Source organism: Colias eurytheme, chromosome 4, assembly GCF_061535395.1.
Source record: "Colias eurytheme isolate Ceu_HAF_F1 chromosome 4, ilColEury1 Martin Lab GWU primary, whole genome shotgun sequence".
NCBI classification, from domain to species: Eukaryota; Metazoa; Arthropoda; class Insecta; order Lepidoptera; family Pieridae; genus Colias; species Colias eurytheme.
Window position 1 is genome coordinate 11,241,295 of NC_142983.1, and position 27,034 is coordinate 11,268,328.

Genomic DNA, 27,034 nt, shown 5'->3' on the forward strand with positions numbered 1-27,034 from the left:
TAAATAGTTTGTCAGGGGTTTTAATAGTTGTATTTCTGCATCCAGGAACTACACACCACCTATAAGAACTCATTTTCTGGTTTTTAAACAGATTAACTTAATTATACTATAATTAAAACAAAAACGAACAATAAGTGCTAGGAGCAAGTTGATGTTTACGCCGCTGTGACGTCACCATGGTCGCGAGACGCCATATTCTTCAAAATTGTGTTTTGGCGACGTATTTGAATATCATGTTTTTATTTTCCATTTTCTCAATGAATAACTACAAAAAATTAAGAAACATATATTTTGTGTGCTCTATAAACGTATCTTAATAATTTGAGACAGTTTTCAAAACCTTGTCAAATAGCCTATTATGCTAACGTATATTTTACTGTAGGTTTACACGAAAATTTTCCATAACGATTATTTTTCTAAATTTTGTCAATATTTAGTTCAAAGAACTTTACTACAATAAAAATATTTAGAAAGAGATATTACAAGCAAATTTTTAAACAACAAGAAATAATTTTTCAGCGAACCCTTAATAATAAGATTTTGTCAATATGTAATATTTATAGATGTATTATGGTAATTTGTACCAATTGCGCAATACTCAAAGAGAACTCAATTTAAATATAAAAAGATCTAACTTCAATGAACTATGAATTTTCAAATTTAATAGTCTAAAAATTGAGTACAAATTTGAGAACGGCAATCTTAGGATTTAATTGCATATAATAAAAATTACTTTCTAAAAGTAGTATTAATATTTCCCATTTACGATTTGCGACAAATACATAAACCACATTAGAAATCAAATGGACAAAGGAAAAATTTTGTGAATTTTCATATTTTTTATGATTGTTTATTGAGAATTTCACAAACACACTTTCCCCTTTCCGCACATACACAGTAGGTATGGTGAAGATCGATTATTAAAAAAAAGAGTAGGTACATATTATTTTTTTTTTCTGTTTTTCCATATATCGATCGTCACCACACAAATAATTTCAACAATATCCCAAAACCATGTTATAGCACCATAAATAACATATAAATATAATAATAATCCCCAAAAAATCAAATAAATTTTCACCCCGTGTGAAACAACTTACTTTCGTCATATTGCATGAGCGAAGACAAGATTTTCTGTCGCTTATGCTTTAAGTATCCCGAATCTAGAACATTTAGATATAAATTAATATAAATATTTAAAAATAACGATTATAACACGAGTAATTAATAAAATAAATATAACATAAGTAATTATGACTTGAAAAGGACTAGAGATTGAAATATTTAAAAAATTTTGAAAATTATATGTGTGTTGAAAAGTATATATGTACATGTATGTGTGTGTGTGTGTGTGAGTATATATCGTGATTAAATTTATGTAAATGTTCAAATAAATTAATGAATTAAGACTAGACATTGTTAAGTACTTTTTTTGAGTTAAACCCAGGACATCATAATAAGATTTTTTTCTAATTTTTTAAGTGATTATTTTATAGGATAGCTTACTTTTATCAAAAAAGTGAAGTAATAAATTATCATATTTACTATTATTTGATTGATAATGGTCAAAGAAAGTAGATTTTTTTTAGAAATTAGCGATTTAAAATAGAGGCTTTCCTTTTTTACAATTTTTAATAGCTTCTGATCAATTCAATTAAAAATACTACAAGGATATAAGCTATATTATGTATGACTTTTTTAAACCTTTTTGAGAAAATTAAGATCAATTCTTATCATAGAAAATAGTATCAGTTTATAAGAAAACCGATAAATTTTCTGTATCTAATTTAGCATATTTGAATCATTCAAAAATGCAATAAATTCTTTTTATATTCATTTGGCATTTCGGGCGGATTCTTGTTTTATTTTTTACTTTTAGGTTACCTATTTCTTTAAAATATTTAATTTACCATCCAAGTACACATGAGAAATGATAAAAGATTAAAAAAGGCTAAGTAAAGCATTTTCAATATATTTTGGGGTATTAGAAAGATTATTTCTCTATATGAGTTGGTATTTGAATCTTGCGGAGAAAAATTATTGGAAATTCCCTTAAATTATTTTATTTTAGTGGCTGCAATATTACATTTTATCTATAGATTTGCAATAAGTAAGCTGAGCCACATATTGTTTTTTAATAGTTATTTATAAAATATTATTTTCCGTTTTTACGCAACGGTGTTTTTTTTACATTTTTTTTCTCTACAGAATTATTGATTTTGGAATTTACTGCCATCTACCGGCGAATAATAGCAGCTTGTTTCGTCAAACTCCGATACAGTTGCGTGCGGGGCGACCGCCATGTATAAAGCGTAATGTTCTGCTTCAGTCAGATCTAAATCATCTTGGAGCTTTTTGAACGCAGACGCATCTAGAGCCAACACACTTTCAGCCACTAATATCGTCCCCCCATCGGTCGGGGGTATGGGGGCTAAACTGGCGGGGCGTTTTAACGAGTTTTGGGACGATTTCTCATCCACGTCCCCGTGTAGGGATATATGTGTGATGCTGTCCGCGTAACTTAGCCCCGTTCCGGACGCGTTGTCTTTTAGTGAAGTATGGGAGATGGACGATTTGAATTTGGACGGTCGGATTCCGGACACGCTGCTAACCGACCGTCCGACCGGCTTGCTTTTAACCTCCTTTTGGCCTTCGGATTTAACACTAGGAGCAGGGGATTTCTCCTTCCTTCTGAAGAGTCGGGAGAAGAAAGATCTCTTCTTGACTGGCGGTAGAGCCGGCTCGCTCCTGGCCATTGTCATTTCGCTTTTCGGCGGATTGCGCGTGACTGGTATTTGCCGACCCGGTTTTAGTATACTATTTACGGACGTTTGGCTAGTTTTGAACGCGTCGGTTGAAGTTTTGCGCACCCGTTTGGGGGGGAGTGGGGGGGCTCTTTCGTCGTCTGTGTCTCGCTTAAGTTGGGTGAACTCTATGATTGGACCACGGTACGTTTGCACTTGGACGTCTTCATAAGGCTCCGGCTCCGCTATAGTTACCGGGTTTTTAAAGGCCAACTGCAGACTGGTATACGTGCCCGCATCGTTAAAATCATCTACATCGTTATCCACATCATTTAATATCGTTACATTTTCCAGTCGCGTCCTATTCTCCGAATAAATCTCATCTAACTCCGCGACTTGATCGAGCAGATCATTGAGGCTCTTTTCGTTATCTAGTATACCGTTAGTGTGTACAGTGTCTGTGACGTCATTGACGACCAGTTCATCGGAGGTGGAGGTGACCGCGGTGTCTGTATCATTATGGTCTGTGTGCATGTCGGTATCGGTATGGGTATCGATATCGATATCGGTATTGTTGTTGGTAATGGTGTGTATTTCGTTATGGGTATTGTTGTGGGTGTCGTTATGTGTATCGGTATGGGTATCGGTTTGTGTATCGGTATCGGTGCGGTTGTTGTTGCGGTCGGGCTTGCGCAGCAGGTGCGCGAGTGCGGTGAGGTCGGGCAGCGGCTTGCGGGCGGTACCTTGGTAGTCCGGGATGTACTCGAAGGGTACTGCATTGCTGCGAGCGTTGTCCGATGTGCGCTTTAGTTGGATGTACACCTGGAATTTATAAGATATTATATATAGTGTATGGTTGGTTTAATATACGGTTGTAATAGAAGACAAGAATTATTATTATGAAAAGAATACTGCTAATTTATGCAGCCTATGTCACTACAACATTACAATGACACGTGACAAAATCTGAACAATCCATTGAACAGCACGAATATTACCACATATTCCTTAGTCGTTTTTTCACTACATTATGTTTGTTATGTATGTACAATGGAATAGGCGTTATTAAATGTTCCCGCCTTAGTTTCAATGAAACAAGAATTTTATTAAAGTGAGATAAATTATAAAACATATTCCTAATGTTAATTATTCAAACAGATCATTTCCTGTTATGTTAAAGTTTAATAAATATGTAGTCCATTAATTCATTGAAATATTTGCATATTCATATAACGAATTATACGTATTTAAATGTATTAATTTATAAGTAATACGTGGGAGATGCGAGCGTTCTGTTTATGTATAACTGAATAAAATCGTTAGCGGGTATATCTATCTCTTTCTATCACATATTGTTAGTCTGACTGACTTTGCGCTCGTGTACGCTGGAGCGTTCGTGCGTGTGTGTCCGTTTGTGCGTACGCGCGCGTATAAGAATGTTTGAGTAGGCGTATTTGTACGCGCCTATGTATGCATTAGAACGTCCGCGCGTATTTATGTGTCATTGTGTACATTTTTGTTTGTGTGCGTTTGAGCTGGATGATTGTTCATGGGTGTATTTTAGTATGCGAGTGTCTGTGAATGCGTGTTAAGCTATTGCATAGCTTCTATCGCAGGCCTTGAGAGTGGGGACCGAATTGAGAAATTCCGTAACGAAAAAACCTCACGCTCCCCACTCCGACGGGCGCGGAGGTGTGGCTTGAAGGCATGCTATACAATAGCTTTACCGCGGCAGTCCCCGAGTGCCACACGTCTTTTTTTGAAGTGAAAACTTCTTTATCGGCGTTGGGTATAAAATCTTAAACTCGCGTCAGGACACGTGACCTGATCGAAAAAGCGTAAGACGGATGGATATCAAACATGCTCAACGTTAATAATCAAGTTTTCACTTCTGCCGGCACTCCCGGAGTGCAACCCGTTTTTTTTTTTTTGAAAATGCGCGTATGTGTGTGCTTCAGCCTGGTGTATGGTGTAAGTGTGTACGTGCGCACGTATGCGTTTTTTTGTATTTGTGTGTGTATGTGTGTGTATATATACCTGCACGTGGTGCGTGGCATGCGGGTTCTGGTAGGGCGGCGCGTGGAAGGCGATGGCGACCTGCTTGTGCACCAGCACGATGTTGGCGCTCTCCTCCCACACCACGGTGTCGCCCTCCTTCTGGAAGAACACCACCGCTATGTCCTCGCGGACCACCTGCAAAAAACAACAGGTTAAAAAGCGTACACCTGCAAAATAGCCACCAGCAAGATTAAATCAAACATCAAAAGCACTTAACCTACTACAATGTATTATACTATGACCGTAATAAGAACGTGTCAGGATCGGAAAGCCACACGAAATGCTAGCTAGCTAGAATCCTTGAATAGTAAAATAAATAAGAACTTGAATTGGCACTAGATATAGAATTTGTATCACATCAAAATAAAATATTGTTAACATTTTTCTATTTCATGCAAACATCAATTGTCAAAGTCTCGTAAGTCTGTTTTGTAAACACTTTCCAATCCAAATCCCTAATCCTGCCTGTATTTCAAAAAGTTTTGAACCAATATTTATAGTTTACAGCAACCTACCTTCTCACACAGCAAGAAGATCTCCGTGCCCCCCCTGGGCGTAGCGGAACACTGACTCATGCGCATGATGACCAGATCGCTCATGGCCTTCTTGTCGTATATGATGTCGGAGACGACAGGCGGCAGCGAGTGGCGCACCTTGCCCGTGCGCTCGTCCTGGATGAACACTTGGAAGCACAGCCGCACCGCGTTCAGGTCGATGCTTTGGGGTTGGTTGCGGTGGCCGAACCCCGCTGTGGAGGGGTTATTAATTACTTGGCATTCTTGGTGGGAAAGTTTGATCAAGAGATTAGTCTTGATCAAACTTTCCCACTAATTCCCGTTTCGATTCAGTAACCAGAAACCGAATGTTGCGGGATAAGGGGTTTATTGCTGATTCTCTGGAAATTCTGGATCAGATAGTTTTGGTCATAGAAAAGTTTAAAGCCGGTTGATACTCCGCGGCTTAATTTCTCTGGAAATTCTGGTGAATCAGGTTGGGTGGATCCACACGCTTCGTAATTTTTAGTGATGAAAAAAAATATTATATAATCAGATACCAAATATCTAGGCATCAATTAGGAAGGCAGAATATTCTGGATGAATTCGAACAATAATACCCATAATCATAAATTAATTCAATCGAATACTTTTGACACAATCAATATCGATCCTATCTTTTGTGTCTTACCATCTTTATAACAAGCAACTACAATAATTCATTCACAAGTAGGCTCACACAATTTCAATAATAAATATTTACTTAAAGTAGCAAGTCTATATTTGGATGTGGTTGGTTTACAATAAATTAATCAAATGTTTTTATTTGCAAATGGCTTGTTACAAGAACCATATTATTATAGACTACATCTTTGCTGATTGAAATTTTGAGATAATTGACAGCTCAATTGCTTAACATCATCATATTTATTAATAATTGAATTAAAGAACAACCATTGAAGCGTATAAAAAACGTGTTAGCTAAAAAATATTTGATACTTGGAGATGTTCATATTTTTAAAGACCGTATAGCTATCGCTAATTCTGATCTCTATTGTGACACAAATTATATAAAACATGTGTTATTATAATATACTATGTGTATTATAATCGTAGAATTGTCCATACGAATAAATAAGAACTAGTAGAAGAAGAACGAAGAATAATAACTAGTAATAGCACGTAATAGCGACAACTGTATTTGTTGGCACATCACGGCAACATAATTGAACAAATGTTAATAAAATCGTGCACAGAGGTAGACCATAATAATATCCATGCTTATTTCTATAAGTCTTAGTTTCTCTAGGCACATTGCCAAATCTGCAATGCACGACAGTTTCTTAACTCTAGACGTCTTGTTGTAGTTTTACTCCTTCCCTCCACCTTTCTAGGTGCCTTGAAACCAGAATTAATAACTTGTCAAAATGAGAAAATTAATGAAACAAACAATGTTACACTTCATGTACAACTAGCTGTGACGCGTGGTATCACTCACGGTCAATCCCGCGATTCACAACAACAAGTATTTATTTCTATAGCTCATGTGTTACTCTGATGAACCTAATATATTCGTGTAAACTTTCTTCAAAATCCGTCCAGTAGTTTTAACATAACACACATAAATCCATACTTACAAACTATTGCGTTTATAATATTAGTATGATCAATAATCACCTGTAAATCTTGGAAAAAGCAAGCCCTTACAAAAATCCAGTCGATGCCTAAATGGTTCATGACACAAACTTCTTATAAATTTAAAAATACTATTCATCAACGGCATTAAAATGATCATTTTAACTATTATACAATTTTTACAAAATCTTCACGTTACTGATACAGTAAGAAAAACTAAACTGTGAGGGTAACGTACGTATTTATTTTTACGCAGACAGAAAACTGTGCCAAGTTGAATAAAGTGTTATTTTTTTCCGGAGTATAAACCTATGGACATTTTGTTTTCACTTGTGTGTCTTTAAAAACTTCGTAATCATGTTCATTTTTCAACGGTTTGAAAAATCAGTTATTAGCATGTTGTATCGGAATTCTTAATTAAAATTATCCTAAGTGTCTAAAATATTCAAGCCGGTATATTTATAAACAAATCAAGACGTTTCCCTGATTTTGGTTTATCAAATCGTAATTATATATGGGACAGATGAGACCTACATTTCAAATTAGTTTCACGAGACGATTTTGTACCATGGATTAATTTTGACTAAAGGCAAGGCGTAATAGCAAGTACGTATCCTACTAGAAATTAGAATAGATTTTAAAAATTAAGCCTTCACCGGGCATCTAACCCTGGTACCATCGGTTCTACGGTCATGCGCCTACTACTATACCAAGCTTGTATCATGGCCAGTTGGGTTCGTATTGGGCAAAGATAGTTAACTTTTCCTTGTTTCTATCAAAGAGTGAAACTTTTCCTTATTGTTTCGATCTAAGTCTCTCTCATAACAATATATCCTACTAAAGCGAGTCTTGGTCAGAAAGGATGTTTGTTACTCTTTCTCGCTAAAACAGGTGATCTGTATGAAATTTGATGTAGATTATAGGCTTGCTTAGCACATATTATAATATACTTTTTACTCGGTTGTCACGTGACGCCGCGTGTTGTAGCTAGTTAAGGTAATTTAAAATAAGCGATTACCACGTGGGATTTCCACCGTTATCTAATGTCCGAATAAGGTCAGCAATTCCCGAATAGCTAATTACAACTACGATATTTTTTAAACTCTTCCAGAAGTACTCATTACATTATTACCATTATTTATGAAATGCTTATTTAATTTCATTTCTGATGAGGTACCTATCAATGAATGCAAGCTTTTTTTTTGTAATGTGAACGTATGAACACAAATCAAAATTATTTGATGACATTTCCTAGCTAAATAGGCGAAAATTTTTTGTTTATAAGTTTATAACCTGACAGTTATGTTGTAACATTATGTATCAGCTATACTGTATGATGTATCTACCGACAAATTCTTATCAACACGTATCTAGCTACCCTAAATGTTAATTCTCATAGTGACTAGTTAAATCTGTTATCGACTATCTGTCTCGTTTTAACGATTGCGATATAATCTTAAGCAACTATGTATTATTATTATTCGAGAAGATTATTACATTACAATACTAACAAATGTGTTCGATCGACATGGTCGGGTTTTAAAACATCAATTTCATCTGAGAAACAACTAATATAGGAAAACATAAGATCCCGATACGAAATTAGGCAGCTTTTATTTTCTAGCCATTGCGAAATTTAACATTCTACATTATGCCTATCAAGTGATATATTCGGAAAATTACTTTGTTAAAATATAGAGTAGATCATGAAGGAAGTAAATTATAATTAATAAATCATGTTTGAATTTCGAAAAAATCTCAAGATGCTCATAAATACAAGAAAGCGTTATTTATCAGCTATAGGTACCCCATTAACGACATCAAAGAATTCGAACGTTAATTAATCGCCCATATTGCATGCCGGCGGTTAAATTTAAACAATGGTTAAGGTGACCGGGTTTCTGAAGTATTCCTGGTGCGCGCTATTTTTGTGCGGGCGTTCGAGATTCCTAGCTCAATGTGTGATTTTCTATGTTATTAATTTATCTATTCTTGGTCCGAAATCTTCATTGTATTCTTGTATAATATGTTGAGAAGACTTCATGTATTTAAAACTTTATTTGTATACCTAGCTAAGTGAATTAAAATCTCACATATCTTGTTTTCTTTACTATTTGGCCTATCTTGGTACAATCCTATAAGCACTTAGTACAACTTTAAGAGGAATTTAAAGAAAATTCTCGCATTCATTCATAAACATCAAAATTCCCAAAGTACCTATTTGCATTTTGTTGAGCTTTTCAATTTTTCTTTTATTTCAATAACGTGACTTTCTGCTCTCAAAATATATGTCCCGGTGTGTTCATTTCGAGCAAGAATGTCCCGCTTTAAAAAAAATTAAATTTTTATATTTTATTTTGTAATGTTTAAGTTTTATCACTAAAACTGATCATGACTTTTATTTATTTACGTTCTACATCAGCGAACCAAAATTTATCTAATTTTTTTAAATCTTGTTTCCAGATAAAAATTGTAAACAATATGTGGGTAGTTTTAATTTTACCACCCGGCATAAAAACAAAGGAAGCAATTGCAACTACGTATGCAATATAATTATAGGAAGTGCAATTAATTACAGTTTCAGAGAGACTTGAACAACATACAAGATGAATCATCATTTTGAATTATTTGTAAAATTATTATGGTAAAAATGTCATCTCATATTGAGAATATTTTTCCATCTGAAGATGTAACAGTGGTAATTTAAAATGGTTGATGATAAAATACTGTCATAAATAAATCGTCAAAATATTTGTGCTTGTATAGATCAGCAATTACAGATTTGAGATTTATTTACAATTCTTTCGTCAATAGTTTTATAGGTTGCATCGATATGACAAAGTTTGATGAAATATTTGTGAAAGGTTTAAACGTTGAGAAACATAAATAAAAATAGGAAATACAATTCAAAAATATATCAATTAGGTTAAATGAAGTTCACCAGGTCATCAAGTAAATAATAATACCTATCATGGTAAAGTTGTAACACATAAAAAATAAACAAGTAATTGTTTTTTTATCCAATTGTTTATATGTCACGGACTTATAATGATGGATGATTTGCAATTTCATTACGCAAGCCTTGACTAGGCATTGACATTGGATTCATAATAATCATAATAATCGCAAGCGCATCTTGCTAATAAATAGTTATGATGTAGTTTTCTAGGAAATGCTGCCAAATTTTATGACATCATTTTCTTTGTATTATTTTATCTGAGTCTGTGACAGTCCGTTGACACTTAATAAACATAACATTACAAAATCTGACAACCAGAAAAGAGTAATTAAATTAAAAAAAAATATATATTTAATTTTTCGTATTTTAATTTTTAGACTAATAATAACTCCACAAAAAATCCGTTTCTCTTTGTATTTCCCCAACTAGCGAGACAAAAAACTTCTCTTCCTATTTCCTATATTTTTCCCATCTAAGACAGTGCGCGCACGAGCAACTTTGTCTCCGCAACTATTTTGTCTCTCCCACCTATGGGCTAGTATGAAAGTGCGCGCACGTAGCGACGCAACTCCCCATACAAATTGATGGGAGAGACAAAATAGTTGCGGAGACAAAGTTGCTCGTGCGCGCTAGCTCTTATCTACCATTTCCCTATATTTCCCCTATTTCTCCCATAGCTACTACAATCTAGTTTGATCCGTGATTCACGCCTGGCCTTGCATGAACCGTTTGCGGCTAATCGTTTACGATTTGTGTTATGATTTACTATTTATAGTTTATGCTGGTTTGATGGAAATATTCAGCTGGTTAGCGAGATTAATGCGAGATGTGAAGTGATCGGTAATGTACAGATTAAAATAGAATTAAGAGAGTTTTAAGAGGAAATTTTGGAATTAAGAAAATGATTGCACTTGAATGTAAGGGTGTTTTGGAAAATAAATAACATTTGATTACATGCAACAATAACATTTACATTCAATAATTTCCTAAATTGATATTTCTCAAAGAGAAGAGGCCACAAAATAAACGGTCCTGAATGTGTTTGAACCTAACACGGAATGCGAACCCTAATATACAAATTTCAATCCCATATTGTAATATTACCAAAAACAAAATAGATGTGACATATCCATAATGGACGACTTCATAGTTCATACTAAAGATGCGCAACTAAACATTTTTTTGCAGAACCACCTTTACGACCAATGTACAACCGCCTTTACAACTAAAATGTAGGACCAGCATTTGTTGATCCTAAATATATTATAGTGCCCGTAAAACCCGACAATAGACTTCTGCTTTGTATCGCAATGTTTAAAGGCTAATAAAGTGATTTAGTTTATTGATTTGCTTGGTAACATGATCGATTTCTTGTTGTATTCTTTTTGTTAGTCACACTTTTCAGAAAAATATACCTATTTTGTAAGAGCAACTATTGAGTTTCATGTCAAGTTTCAGAAATTGCTTCGCTTATTGCTATGTAACGATTACAAAGCGCTAAAAGCCTAGTTTGTTAAGACGAACAGTCATCAGTCATCACTCTACAAGGGGTCAGAGGTAACTTTATTATTGTTTCTATAATTTACTTAATGCACTTCGATGTAATGAAGTTTTTGTTGGGTTTTTTTTAAGATTATGCAATATTATGCAAGAAACGAAACAAGTTTTCTTCAAAACAGCACTCATTCTTGAAAGAAAAAGTGGTAGGTACATGTTTTTAAGGTATCTGCATATCTTAATTTTAAATCATGTTACATTGTTATGTTATCAATATAGATGTTATTAATAGCTGTAATTTGACTTTTATGGATTTAAAAACATTGTTCGAGTGTGGCAAACGCTTAAAAGGGATAAAGGGCAAAGTAAGAGAAATGTGCCACAGGAACAAAAGCTAAAACAATGTTTACTCTAAAGGGGGTCACTGGGTAAACAAAGAGTAACAATTACAATTCAAGGGGCTAAAGGGGAAGAAAAGCTTAAACAATATTTACTCTTAAAGAGGTCACTGAGTAAACAAAGATAAACAAAAATAATTCAAGTGGTCAATGGGGAAGAAAAGCTAAGACATGTTTTACTCTAAAGGGGTCACCGGGTAAACAAGAAGTAACATTTAGGGGTTATAGGGTAAACTTAAACTATATTTACTCCAAAAGGGGTCACAAGGTAATCCAAGAGTAGCATCTAGGGGTTAGAGGGTAGCCTAAAAGGAAAACATATCTACTTTTACATCAACTAAAGCAATACTCACTCTTAAAGGGGTCGACGCGCAGAGTCTCGCGCGTCTTGAGCGCGTCGGCAATGTCCTTCCGCTTGACGCACTGTATGCCGAGGTTGCTGAACGACACGCGGCTGTCGTCGCCCACCGTAGTGCGCACCGTGCACACGCCCTTGTCGCAGCGCTCGCGGCCCACCAGGTTGTGCGGGTGCGGCCTGCACAGAGCCGTGTACTTAGTCGATATATCACATACATAAGTATGTTTGTGATATGTCGACCGAGTTGTGTGTGTGTGTATTGAGAGTGTGTGATTGTGTACACGTCACACCGCAATGCACTGGCCTGCACGCGGGACTCCAGCTTTTGCGGGTGCTGCTTGCACAGCGTCGTCATATCAATGATATTCATGTCTGTGACATGTGTTGTGTCGACCGAGTCGCGTGTGCCGGTGTCTTTTTGTGTTGATATTTCGTATGTATATTGTGTATGCATTGGACCGTGTGTGTATGCGTCACATCTTGTGGATAGTGCACCTGATAGATCCACAGCATACGTATATGTATGCTGTGGATCTATATGACGATATATCTTATTTTACTAGATACACTCAAACTACAAAAAATACTATAAATTTCTACCAAGGACAAACTTAAAACTCATTAACAAACAGCTTAAAGAATTTTAGTACTTAAATTTCCATCCCACTCACTTGAAAGGCTCCTCCCTCGTCACACATGACACCACGATGACGGCGGGCCCCCGGTGGCCGCATATCTCTATGGTAGGGTACGTCTTGCGCTCCGGCGTGCTGTTCACGCCGGGTATCGAACCGGCGGACCGGCCTTCGCACTCGTAGCGGAACCTGGGGGCAGGGCAGCAATGCGGTGATGGAGGACTTATAATTTTGTAACAAGCTGGAGTTAAATATATCTATTGGTATTCGATATCATATTTAAATAGATGTCTGTAGATGCTAGGAAAAGTAGTAAAATTTAACTCGTCGAGCTACTTCTTATTGTATAGAATTACACAAACACAGTTCACAAACTTAGTTTAATATAGCATTGTTTCAGACATGTGAAAGAATTTTAAAATTGCTTATTTTGTGTATTCAATTAAAAAATGAAGGCTTTCCTCTCTATATCTATAGTTTTGAAATCATAAAATATCACACATGAACAATTGTTCTTATTGTTGGTATTTTCCCCTTTATACCACTTGTATGTTTTACAGTATTGTCTAGTCCGCTAAGGTGACAAAAAAGGTTAACCTAGAGGCTAGACTGAAAGCACAAAAAGCTAGATTCCGACACCGCGCCGGTCATCCGTAAAGTTCAGCAAACTGCATTCAACCTTATTTATTTCCGATGAATTACATTTACTGCATTGGCTATTCGCTAATGTCAAGGAAATACTTACATAAACATAACTTATATTAAAAGCTATCACAATATTAATACTACACCATATTTTGTAATGCAAAATTAAAGGTTTTCTTGCACTTAGAAATGATAATGTTTTCCGTCTGTCTGTCATTAAAATACATTACGATTCAAAATTTAACAATAAGTCGAATTTTAAACTTGTAATAAAAGGTTACAAATTACAATAAACATATTATTTATTTATTTGTTTTGACTTTACTGCCTACACTGAAGTAGGCAACACAAATTATTCACAACTTATAGTGAATCACACATTCCAGTTTAAAATATTCCACAAACAAAAACATGTAAAAAATAATAAAAAATTTAATATAATTGTACATACCTACACTATAACTATTTTAAATATTTTGAAATGTAAACATCCTAGAAGCCTATTATAATCTATGAATAAATGAATATTTACCTACACAAGTATTTACCTACATAAATAAAGGTAGATATTATGCAAGATCACTGATATAATCTAAAAAAATCTCATAATATTTACGTGAAAAGCGTAAAACCAGCGGCCCGCATGTACACATTCCGTTCGGAAGTAAATAACTAGACTTCATTGTTGAGGAAATAAGGTTGAATTTGCTATAAAATTTAGCACATAGTATGTATTGAGGAAAACAATGGAAGATTGAGAATCATTACACAAATTGTTGTTAAACCAAATCATTTGCGCGGCATCTCGTTAAATCTGTACAAAATACAAATGTATTAAATTGAACTGTGTGTCTATGTAATGTGTAATATATGTAACTGTTTTAATTGACTGAATGTGTAAGTACTAGGTTACATACGATGAATAAAATAAAGCATATTTTCTTTTATTTTTGTTTCCTTTTCAAATCACTCCATCCGTACAATCATGATCCTGTGACCGAGTTGTCTAAACATGAAAACTATTCCCAAACAGAAGTAGGTAGTAGCTTTTTATCCATCTAAACATTTCCATTCCATGTTTCAAGCATAGATGTGAAAAACATCGCAGACCGTTGCTTCTAATATTGCCATTAAATTTAACAGCAACTAAAAAAACTACCCACAAAAGTAGAAACCCCTTTTTTGTGGGAAAATCTTGCATAGACACCCGTGGAAAGAACGTACTATAACTACAAAACCCTAAAAAATCCTCACAAATCAACAAGTCATCGAAACATAAACAAAGGAGCTATCAGCCAGCTATCAACGATCACAAAAAAGCCAGGAAGTTGCGATGGCCACAATGACGTGCGAATAAAAACGGCCATCTTATATTTTCACAGGCGAGCGTCAATGGGCATTTCTAGCTGACGTCACGGCACAGCCAGACCGTGACGTCACTAGCCGCGTATTTATAGACACGGAGCGGGTGCATATACACTAGGCGATGTTTTCTACTGAAATTACTTTTCGAGTATACTGCTTGATAACAATTTTTAGTTTTCTAATAGAACATAATAGCGATAGAATGCTCTTCGATATTTTGAGTAGGCTGTACTTCTGGACATAAAGAAGTTTAAGTGGTACAGAAAAACGAAGTAACGTACATTCATCATATAAATTAACGTTTGAAACGACTAACATGTAAACACCAGTAAACAGAACGAATCTTTCTATTCTATAGAATATATTATACCTATAGGCTATAGCATAGCAGTATGTTAAAGATACGATTATCATATTAATTAACCTCTTGGCTAGTTGCTTGGTGAACTTATGGAGGAGATAATAATGAATGCAATTTAAAACAGCAATTTATGCAAACAAACAATATCATTTATTGATGTAGATGTAAATAAGTAATAACAGTTTAAAAAAAACTAAAAAACACGCTTTTTATAGAAAACCGAACTAAAAAATAGAAAATTTTATCAAATTAGTGTATTGTCATCGGTCCTCAATAAATCTACAAAGTTTGAACGAAATCTGGCCGTTTAAAGTGGGTCAAAATCGCGCCCAAAGAAGTCGGTTACAAACATACAGGTGAAGCTAATATAAAGCGTGTAATAAAAAGAGCGTGTGTGCTGAGCACTTGTGTCAGAGGTGAAACTTCTTTGGCAAGATTCAAAGATCCCAAAATCGTCACTCGACATGACGGTATTGCCATGACGCGACCTTGAAATTTTACTCTCAACGCGCTTGTAGAAGTTTCAGTAAAAAATAATAATTGTGAAATTAACTTTACAATATAAATCTATGTTTATTTCTATAGTATACTAGCGGTCCGCCCCGGCTTCGCCCGTGGTACATAATATTTACGTTTTCTCTACATAAGAACCATCCTCGTACTTCAAGGAATATAATAAAAAAAGAATTATCGAAATCGGTTCAGCCGTTCTCGAGTTATGCGCTTACCAACACATTTTGCGATTCATTTTTATATATAAGACTAGCGGTCCGCCCCGGCTTCGCCCGTGATACATGTTTACGTTTTCTCTACATAAAAACCATCCTCGTACTTCAAGGAATATAATAAAAAAAGAATTATCGAAATCGGTTCAGCCGTTCTCGAGTTATGCGCTTACCAACACATTTTGCGATTCATTTTTATATATAAGATAGTTAAATATTTTTTTGTGGACGAGATTGGTTGGTTATATAGTGTAATGTAATATTACCATTTATATACTAAGCAGTTCAGAAACATTTTAACAAGGGAAGTGACAGATTTATCTTGATTAAATCAATTGACACTTGTATTTCGAAAGTGTTCAAGCACGAATTGGGTCAAGTTCATGCTGAGGAACTTAGCTTTTATTTATTATTCAAATTGACGTACATGTGTAATTTTAACTGTATTTCAAACTCAAACTCAAACTCAAACATTCATTTATTCAATTAGACTACTATTTAGTAGCACTTTCGAATCGTCATTACATAGTATTTTTAACATTTACCACCGATTCGGAAAGCAGTATCTATGGAGAAGAATTTCAAATATTACAGGGGTTTATACATGAAAACCATAAAAATATGTTCGGAAGAGTTCAGATTTGAATTTATATGTTTGTTTCTCAATTACTTATGTTTTATAATCAACTGACCGTAGATCAAATCGATCTATCATAAGTAAGTTATAAGTAGGTACTATATAAGTTTTTTTAGCACGTTGTTTCAATAATATTGTATAGGAATTTTACATACCTACAATAAATTATTTCTACCAAAAATCCAACAAAAATTAACATTAATTAGCACAATAAATTACAAAAACAACCTAATAATTCAATTAGATTTAACTTTTTGTGGTTAAACTATACTTAACTAACTCGATCATATATAATACTAGTAGTCCGCCCCGGCTTCGCCCGTGGTACATATTTCGCAATAAAAGGAAGCCTATGTCCTTTCTCGGGTATCAAAATATCTCCATACCAAATTTCATGCAAATTGGTTCTGTAGTTTAGGCGTGATTGAGTAACAGACAGACAGACAGAGTTACTTTCGCATTTATAGTATTAGTATGGATTTAAAAACATCATCAACGCGATCTACAATTAATTATCACAGTAGGAAACGTGCCAAGAATAAATAGCAATTGTTTTCAAGAAACACATACATTTAATTACCAAGTTACCGCTACTCGACGCATGCTTGTGTTACTAATAACGTTAGTTATACATCTTATGTGTGGATAAATACAAATAATTTGGAAAATCCAAAAGTGCACGCCTCATAATTTTTTTTTAATAAATATTTATTAATTATTATTTTTGTTTATTTAATAACAATTAAACCACATCGAATCAGACCCTGAAAAATGAAAGGGTTCTATTCCTGAGCATACTCAAGCGTAAGAGAAAAAAAAAGACTCGATTAGTAAAGTATTTCGGTCGCTATCGTGTTAACAAGAAAAAGGATCCGCACATACAGACACACGGACGTCCAAGACAGAACTTTTTTAAACTGTTTTTTAACTAGTTTAAATAACAAAAATGACATCAAAAATATCATGAACGTTAAAAATAGTGTTTTTTCTTAATATGTGTGTGTATGTATTATCTTACAAGTGCAATGTATGATACATAAAGACATTTTAAGTTTGAAAAATCAGATGTTTTGCGCGAAGTGACAGTAGTACCCACCTCAACGCTTCGCTTATGAGGCGTGCAATAAGTATAATTAATTTGTGCTCAAACAGAATTATTAGAAATCCGAGAATTTCAAATTTGTGCTAATATCACAGTTTGCTTTGTCGAGTTATTTCTCTCAGATAGCTAAAGTAATATAATAATATCTAAGCAACACTTATATGTAGTTATAAACCTATAACCAATACAGCTATAGTCTGGCTATCTGTTTATCAATACGCAAATGAAGTGATATTAAAAATTCTTTCACCAGCAAAAATATACATTTCCTATATTCCTATTGAACTAAGACAATAATTTTTATAAAATATTTATTTAGTATTTTCCTTAATCACAAAAAAGCGATTGCACACATGTGTCGGAACGCGAGTGTGAACTCAGCCTAAGCCGGCCATTCACGCGTCGCGTGCGCCGACTCGCTGCCAAAATATTTCGTTCCAAACGTTTACTAAGCCGAAGAAAATTTAACAAATCTCTGCTATTTCCGTTATAATACATATTGTATTTTAAATTGCAATAATCTCAATGACAAATAACCTCTGTGTATCAGTTGAACTTGCAAGTGATAAACGCGATAATGAAGAGGAAATAAAATGTATTTAATTTACATTTTATTCAATTTGCATGACCTAATGTTCCTAATTTATTTTGCTACAGGAAAGAACTGTACGAATTTAAATATAGTATAGGTACTTTTGTTTCAGGAAAGAACCATACGAATAAAATATAGATGGGCTTCTAAAATTAAGTACGATTTGAATATAGTCCATTGAATGAGTCCCTCCAAGGGGGGTCTAGAGTGCGTGAGTTAGTAACGTAAGATGTTTCTTCGGAAACATGTCAAGAGTCCCTAGGTAATAAACATACTAAAACCCCGTGACACTAGGAGGAGCCCCAGAGTGGGGGGAGGGGGGAAATGAGTCCATTTTTTCATTTTTCGCTTAAATCTCAAAAACGGTACATGTTAGAGAAAAACTTTCAAGGAAAAGTTGAAAGGCCATAAAGTTATCTACAAGTTGTACTTAAATCATTTTTTCCTATATCCTACCGTTTCTGAGTTATAGGCAGTAAAAAATGATTTTGGCTCAAACAATTTCCCCATACTACACATCAATCGATCAAAAAATATTTATTTCTTCCAAAAAACTCAAATGTGCAACTTGTGACCGGTACTGATAGATTGCTCTTAATTAGGTCTATAATTGGTAAAATAAACACATTCCTCCATGGAAGCCTTTAGGAGGAATCGATTGTCAAAATATTATATTAGGGCAGTTTGAGTTACTGAACTTGATCTTTTTATTTTTTTCTTCCAAAAAACTCAAAAGTGCAACTTGTGACCGGTACAGATAGATTGCTCATAATTAGGTCTATCATTGATAAAAATACTAGATTCCACCACGGAGGCGTTTACGGGGAATTGAATTTTATTAGGGTAGTTACGATACTTGAACTTTTTTTTTTTTTTCTTTCAAAAAACTCAAAAGTGCAACTTGTGACCGGTACCGATAGATTGCTCATAATTAGGTCTATCATTGATAAAAAAACCAGATTCCACCATGGAGGCGTTTAGGAGGTATTGAATTTTATTAGGGTAGTTACGATACTTGAACTTTTTAACTAACTGTCCTAATAAAATTCAATTCCCCGTAAACGCCTCCGTGGTGGAATCTAGTATTTTTATCAATGATAGACCTAATTATGAGCAATCTATCTGTACCGGTCACAAGTTGCACTTTTGAGTTTTTTGGAAGAAAAAAAATAAAAAGTTCAAGTTCAGTAACTCAAACTACCCTAATATAATATTTGACAATTGATTCCTCCTAAAGGCTTCCATGGAGCAATGTGTTTATTTTACCAATTATAGACCTAATTAAGAGCAATCTATTAGTACCGGTCACAAGTTGCACTTTTGAGTTTTTTGGAAGAAAAAAATAAAAAGATCAAGTTCAGTAACTCAAACTACCCTAATATAATATTTTGACAATCGATTCCTCCTAAAGGCTTCCATGGAGGAATGTGTTTATTTTACCAATTATAGACCTAATTAAGAGCAATCTAATAGTACCGGTCTCAAGTTGCACTTTTGAGTTTTTTGGAAGAAAAAAAATAAAAAGTTCAAGTATCGTCACTACCCTAATAAAATTCAATTACCCGTAAACGCCTCCGCGGTGGAATCTGGTATTTTTATCAATGATAGACCTAATTATGAGCAATCTATCTGTACTGGTCACAAGTTGCACTTTTGAGTTTTTTTGGAAGAAAAAAATAAAAAGATCAAGTTCAGTAACTCAAACTGCCCTAATATAACATTTTGACAATCGATTCCTCCTAAAGGCTTCCATGGAGGAATGTGTTTATTTTACCAATTATAGACCTAATTAAGAGCAATCTATCAGTACCGGTCACAAGTTGCACATTTGAGTTGTTTGGAAGAAATAAATATTTTTTGATCGATTGATGATGTAGTATGGGGAAATTGTTTGAGCCAAAATCATTTTTTACTGCGTATAACACAGAAACGGTAGGATATAGGAAAAAATGATTTAGGTACAACTTGTAGATAATTTTATGGCCTTTCAACTTTTCCTTGAAAGTTTTTCTCTAACATGTACCGTTTTTGAGATTTAAGCGAAAAATGAAAAAATGGACCCATTTCCCCCCTCCCCCCACTCCGGGGCTCCTCCTAGTGTCCCGGGGTTTTAGTATGTTTATTACCTAGGGACTCTTGACATGTTTCCGAAGAAACATCTTACGTTACTAACTCACGCACTCTAGAACTTTTTATTCAATGGACTAATAGTAGTGCTAATGTCGCTAATTATTTAATACTAACGGCCCGCCCTGGCTTCGCCCGTGGTACATATTTCACAATAAAAGGTGGCCTATGTTCTTTTTCAGGGTCTAAAAATTATCTGTGCCAAATTTCATCAAAATCGGTCCAGTAGTTTATGCGTGAAAACCACAGTGAAAACCATACATACATACATACATACAAACCTTTCCTCTTTATAATATTAGTATAGATGGAACTCTTATTGCGGGCAGATATTTTCCTGCTCGGAATAGGAGCTCCACATATAGATTAAAGAATATTACATCGATACATCTATTGTCTACATCTACACAAACATAAAACTGCACTTATACGATTTTATATGTTTTCCTTACCTGAGCGCCTTGCTGGCCGGCTGCTCCACGATGCGCACGAAGGGGTGCGCGCCGTGCGCGGGCGCCCGCGACATGGCGTCTACGTCCGCGCCGTACACGGGGTCCGCGCGCGTGATCGCCTCAACTGCACACACACCACAATATGCTTTAAATAATAGACAGGACATAGGACAGATTATTTATTCCAGTTTGGAGAGGACAGTTTAAACAAAAAGAGCGAAGTCAGAAGTGAAACTTCTTTGGTAAGATTCAAAGATAAATCGTCACCTTACTCCATGGCGGTATTGCCATGACGCGACCTTGAAATTTTACTCTCAACTTTTCGTGTCTATAGAAGATTTATTAAAAAAAAGTTCCGTTTCAGGAGGATATGCATTGTGCAATGTGCATACATCTGTTTCACTGATCGATTTCACATAGGTACAAATAGGTGATCAGCCCTGTCCTGCCATACCGAGACTTTTGTTTCTGTCTCCACCGGGAATCGAACCCAGAACACCTCCATTCTACGCTCACGCGTTGACGATTCAATTTAGGAGGCTTTCTAACAGCTTAAACAAGGAAATATGATGATATATTTTCATGAATAACTTCATATTCTCTGCAATACATAGTTTCTCTTCAATTTTCAATCTTCATTTTTCAGAATAGGTTCACTTGTATACGAAATCTTAGCCATATATTATAAAAACAGCCCATAATATGCTGATCATATAACTTTACGCTAAATTTTATGCTGTATTCGCGTGAAAAACATGATCAAATCCATCCATGTAAACTATCACATCTGTAATGTATTTTTTTTATAATTTTTGGATTATGACGTCACAATCCAAAAAACGAAAAGAACATCGAAAACGGATATAATATTTCGAAATTATCTCAAACCACTTCGAAACTGCTATAATCCCACGCATTTCCGCTATAATGGGATTAAATACGACTCCGTCTGTACATGCGTATAGTCTACTATGCGAGTTGTGAAAATAACAGTAAAATTCGTTTTTGTGAGTAAATTATCACATCAGTAGGTATATTTAGATTTCTTTTAACCACATTGAGAATAAGAAGACCAAACATGAAATGGCGGGCACAAAAATATATTGAGTTAAAACCACAGAGTTAAACGATATCAAATACAAATTCATTTGATGTAAGTCATATTTTCCAAATACGTTTACAACATTAAAAAAAATGAGGTTGAACTTAAAATGTACGGGGTGTGCGATTTTTTTGCACCCGAGTGTAGAACGAAATTTTAAATAAAAAATATACCTACTCTTAAATATTTTCATTATTTCCTGAACCTTTCCTTTCTTACTCGAAGTCGGAGGCATTATTCACTGAATCACTAGCTACTGTTCTATACTTATTAAAGCAACACTTATATTTTAAACCGTCAAAAAAAGAAGGAGGTTTAATCAATTGGTCAGAATCTTTTTTTTAATCTGGCCAAAGTTACTAGTCCACGTGAACATATGAAGATTGCACTCACATAAAATAATTAAAAGAGAAAATAATTAAAGAAATATTAAAACATAAAACAATCCTGGATAATAATTATCACAATGCAGTCGCCTAATCAAATTAATCAGTATTAAAAAAACTTCACGAGCGCTCATTACAAACGTCAATCACCGAAGCGATCTGTGCGTATAATAAGTTTTAAAACACAGTTAAATAGGCGTAAAACAAAGTGATAAAGAATTGATTTTATTTTCCTCCTCACATTCAATTCGGGCAATCGTAACGAAATTATTAGCTTACTCTCACAAACGATCTATATGGTTTTAACAAATTAACTACATAATATGTAATTAACAATATGCTGACGCGTTTGATGAATTAATGAACATGTTAAAAAACTACCTACAGCCCGCAGCTTTGATCGCGCGACAACCATAAAACCGATACTCTATATTCATAGCAAAATCAGTTTCGTAATAGACGATAATTATAGCAATAATGAGGACACTCTTAGTAACAAGATAAACTAAAAATATGAGGAAAAAGTTGGATAGGCTGGTAACACGTCCACTTCTAGTAAAATGTACATGCCATCAATAAAGCTAATGAATCTAAGTCACTTGCAAAAACAACTCAATTACCAATTAAGACACCGCCTCCATAACCCAAACGGATGCCACTTAAATAATAACAACAGTGATACGTGTTATGATTAACCGAATTCAGTACTTAAGTGTTACACTTTAAGGTGACTTTACGCGTGCGTTGATCTCAGTATTGACCAATGTAAGATTCGATGGCGAGCCAAGGACGCGCTTTCACCGGGTTTCCCCGCATGACGACGTGTTGGTCAAGTCGGAACCGGTAAAGAAATATGGTCTACGTAATATAATTCTTTCCACATCTTGCTCTGATAATATACCTTTAACCGCATTGGTAAATATTATTAGATAGATACTCATTAAAGGCAATACATATTTCGAAATTTTGTAGAAGAGTACCCAATGCCTTGTTCTTAATACTCATGTGCCCTAAATGTAACCTTATGTTCATCTGTTGCTTTTACATCCATCCTGGAAAGTAGTCCAAAGTGCTAAACAATCAACAGAACTCAAAACAGATCAAATACCTATAACAGGACTTCTGTCTACTATTGACCTCTTTTACGTTATTTGTCTTTACCGTTCAGTTGCCAACCAGTTATTAAATATGCTAAAACCCCACGGCCATTCATTTTGCTAATCGACTGCAGTTGCAAAAGATGATTAAAACCGAATGCTTCTAATTTGGCTTATCAGCAGTATAACTTTGTTACAGACTCTTAGAGTCCAGACCACTAATAAGAGGTCACCTTTTAAAGGACTAGCAATGTTTTATACTCAACTAGCTTACCGCCCGCGGCTTCGCCCGCTTTGTCTAAAACCTAATAAATTATATACTAAAACGTTCCTCTTGAATCACTCTATCTATTAAAAAAAACCGCATCAAAATCCGTTGCGCAGTTTTAAAGATTAGAGCATACAAAGGGACATAGGGACATAGGGACAGAGAAAGCGACTTTGTTTTATACTATGTAGTGATGACAAACCAATACGTCCTTATTTTCAGCAGAGACTCTTTTGAGACGCTAGCATATTGTGTTACGTAAGGTAGCAGACCGCATTCCTAATCCTATCAACAACTTTATCTAAATCCCATATGTTTAAGATAAATATAAGCCAATTGTTTCCGGCTAATTACTAATCTGTACTGTATACATCGTCCACCTAGTGTTATATATCTAAGTGTATCTGTTTTTGAAGTGAAAACTTCTTTAGCAGCGTTGAGCAATTTCTCTGTAATGGGTATAAAATCTTAAACTCGCGTCAGGACACGTGACCTGATCAAAAAAGCGTAAGACGGATACAATTCCAAAATATTAAACATGCTCAACGTTAATAATCAAGTTTTCACTTCTGCCGGCACTCCCGGAGTGCAACCCGTCTTTTTTTTTTATATAAGAGCAGGTAACTGAGTAGGTGGATCACCTAATGAGGTAACACCACCGCCCATGAGCACTCACAAAGTTCACTTCAAATGGCTTTTTTTGTAAATGCACATAGTTGTGTCTTAGCGGGGTTAAACTCTACGAGGTTTTTACGACCCCACTTTGAGACTTCTTCCAGAAGAAGAAGTTTTCCTTATCGCAGACAAAATAAACTAAGTGTTATCGAACACCCAAATTCTGAATCATCTCTCTTAAAAAAGAATAATATTTAAAGATATAGAATCTATAGATTTATCTCGTTAGCTATCGTCAGAATATTCCAAGAAGAGCATTAACCATTTGTCATACCATCATATCATCACTACATAGTTAGCGTTAGCTACTATTAAGTATTCTGTGACATAGGTAGTATTAAACAAAGTCGCTACCAGCTGTCTGTTCGTCCCTATATTTGCTTAGTATTTTCAATTTTGATCTAAAAACTCTTCATAGAAGAGGAAGGTTTTAGTATAGTTTGTCGAGTTATAGACAACGCTGTCGAAACTGCAGACGGGAAGCGAGTAAAGAATAAGCTTTGCTAAGTCTAACAAATAATTGACCAGCTACATATATTCAGGATTGAAAACTGTAAAACTGTAGACAGAAATAGAATTGAGATAAAAATGAAGCCCTGACTCAATACCACGACTAATGAGCCCACACTACACTCCGATGTAAGGTCACGGGGTCAGGATCCTTGTTATCTAACGTAGTGTTTGTGTTTCCCATTTCGTTGTAATGTAAGGAAAAAGCAATACTTCTCATAAATGTAAGTAACTTTTTGGTTTCGCTTTCAATTGCAAAAAATATAAACATATTTATAGACGTTTTTTTCTGGAATCGAACAATTTATTTTTCTACTTCTAAATTTAACTGACCTTTTTAAGGATAATTTAATGTTAAATGATAATGGGCGGAGGAGAGTAAGATTCTTTTAGTCTATTTATAGATTTTTTTTTCTTATCACACCAACTTACACGAGGCGCTCTTTATTAAGAGTCAACAACAGTTAATCCTACAAAATTGTAATGTATAAGATTAACAGCATTTATACGTAGAACATATACTTATTTTCTCGATATAATTCGACAAGATTCATCTTTAATAACGAAAACACTGCTTTCATTAACTACCTACATGATTTTGAGTATCAATTAAAATAATAGAAAATCATAAAGTATGAGCTATGTCTGAAGGTAAATGCCCTGCACATTTCCTAATGTAACCCAATTTGGAAGCAGGGCATCATCTATCTAAATATAAAATATAGGCCATATTATTCACAATGCTTTCCTTTACTTCTAATATACAGTAATGTACATTTTCATGTTTTGTAAACCAGATGGAGTGTTACAAAATTAAATGGTATTCAAAATAATATGTATTAATCTCAAAATATTCCTGAGTTAATTAATTCTGGAAGACACCTTATCGACATAAGACAAATTATGAAGTGGAAATGAAAAATGACTGGAAGATCATTTTGGGATATTTATAGAATAGTATTCCTACCTTGGTGAGAACATACAATATTGATATTGTACCTCTATAATGATTGATTATAGAAATATAATTAAATTTTTGATTAAATTTTGAAAGAATGTATTATAATTTCTTACACGAAAATTTTGCGTAAGTTTCATACATTTGGAAAAAAAGACATTTTGACACATTTAATTCTAACTTGGAAATTATTTTTCAAATCAGCGATCATAATACAATTTAAAGTGAAATCCAATAAAAATTTAAAATTCATAATTTCAATATTAAACTATGAATTAATCAAAAGATCCAATATTCGTACACAACACGCAGTTAGAACTAAAGGACGCAGTTAGAGCGTTCACACTATCACACGCACACACACAAACACCAAAAACAAAGTCCTCTAAAATAAAGCTGCATACTCACTGACATCACTTATATTCACGTTGGTAGCCCCTCCGTCATCGCTATGTATTATGTTTAGCACGCTCTCTGTGGACAACACGCTTTGGTTAGCACAGGGGTAGCAAGCGAGGGTTAGTATGCTGCAACCCTAATTTACAAGATCGTCTATACACCACTTAATAACTAGTTTACATGTTCCATTCGTATGTACATATTTGAATTGTTTTTTTTTACAGATTATTAAAATATTATCACCAGAAGGAAGCTATATTGTTCCTTAATGTTCATACATTTCTTTTATCCAGGATTACCCCGAGCGAAGCCAGGATGGGGTTCAAAATTACAGTAAATGGCAAAATTAAACCTACTTATTTATAATTATAAATTACTATTTATCTATTTATTATTCAAGAAAAAATACAAGCTTACAAACATCTACACATACATCGAAAGCCACTACATATAGTGAAGTATAAACTATAAAGATGCTCTTATAAAATGAAAAGGAAAATAAATAACAATGAAAAATTTACGAATTCGCCGAATTTATTATTAATGCTGTGTTAGCAATTATTTATTATCTACACACCAAAAATAAAGAAATACACTTAAAAAAATGGTATCTCCTAAATTAATACAAATTTCTGGTTTGTTTATAATTTGACATTCCAATTTTTCACTTTTTAAATCTGCCAATGAACACCTTGTTATAATTAAAAAAAAAAAACAACAAAACTGATAATACATAATAATTCTATCGATATTTTAAATAATAACAAAGAAGAAATTTACATCTCTAATAACTACAATATACGTATTTGTCACACTATTTATCCCACTATCCCATACTATCCACTAGATATGGTC

The 27,034-nt window shown here is 34.3% G+C and overlaps 1 protein-coding gene across 8 annotated transcripts in view; it reads right to left on the reverse strand.

The window, feature by feature from the left end:
• The window catches only part of dl (REL proto-oncogene, NF-kB subunit dorsal), a 41,833-nt gene that overhangs the window by 4,884 nt on the left and 9,915 nt on the right, over positions 1 to 27,034 (reverse strand). For 3 of the 8 annotated variants that reach the window (XM_090101450.1, XM_090101449.1, XM_090101445.1), the window contains exons 2-7: positions 20,785 to 20,908; positions 12,815 to 12,967; positions 12,139 to 12,320; positions 5,318 to 5,550; positions 4,782 to 4,937; positions 1,202 to 3,566 (exon numbers count right to left, since the gene is read on the reverse strand). In XM_090101450.1, coding sequence (XP_089957576.1) covers positions 2,211 to 3,566; positions 4,782 to 4,937; positions 5,318 to 5,550; positions 12,139 to 12,320; positions 12,815 to 12,967; positions 20,785 to 20,858 — 2,154 coding nt within the window. In that variant the 5' untranslated portion in view covers positions 20,859 to 20,908 and the 3' untranslated portion in view covers positions 1,202 to 2,210. Of the gene's footprint in view, positions 1 to 1,100; positions 1,164 to 1,201; positions 3,567 to 4,781; positions 4,938 to 5,317; positions 5,551 to 12,138; positions 12,321 to 12,814; positions 12,968 to 20,784; positions 20,909 to 22,063; positions 22,439 to 26,188; positions 26,255 to 27,034 lie in introns of those variants that run through there. The other 5 variants (XM_090101448.1, XM_090101446.1, XM_090101451.1 and 2 more) reach the window with 4 other exon arrangements.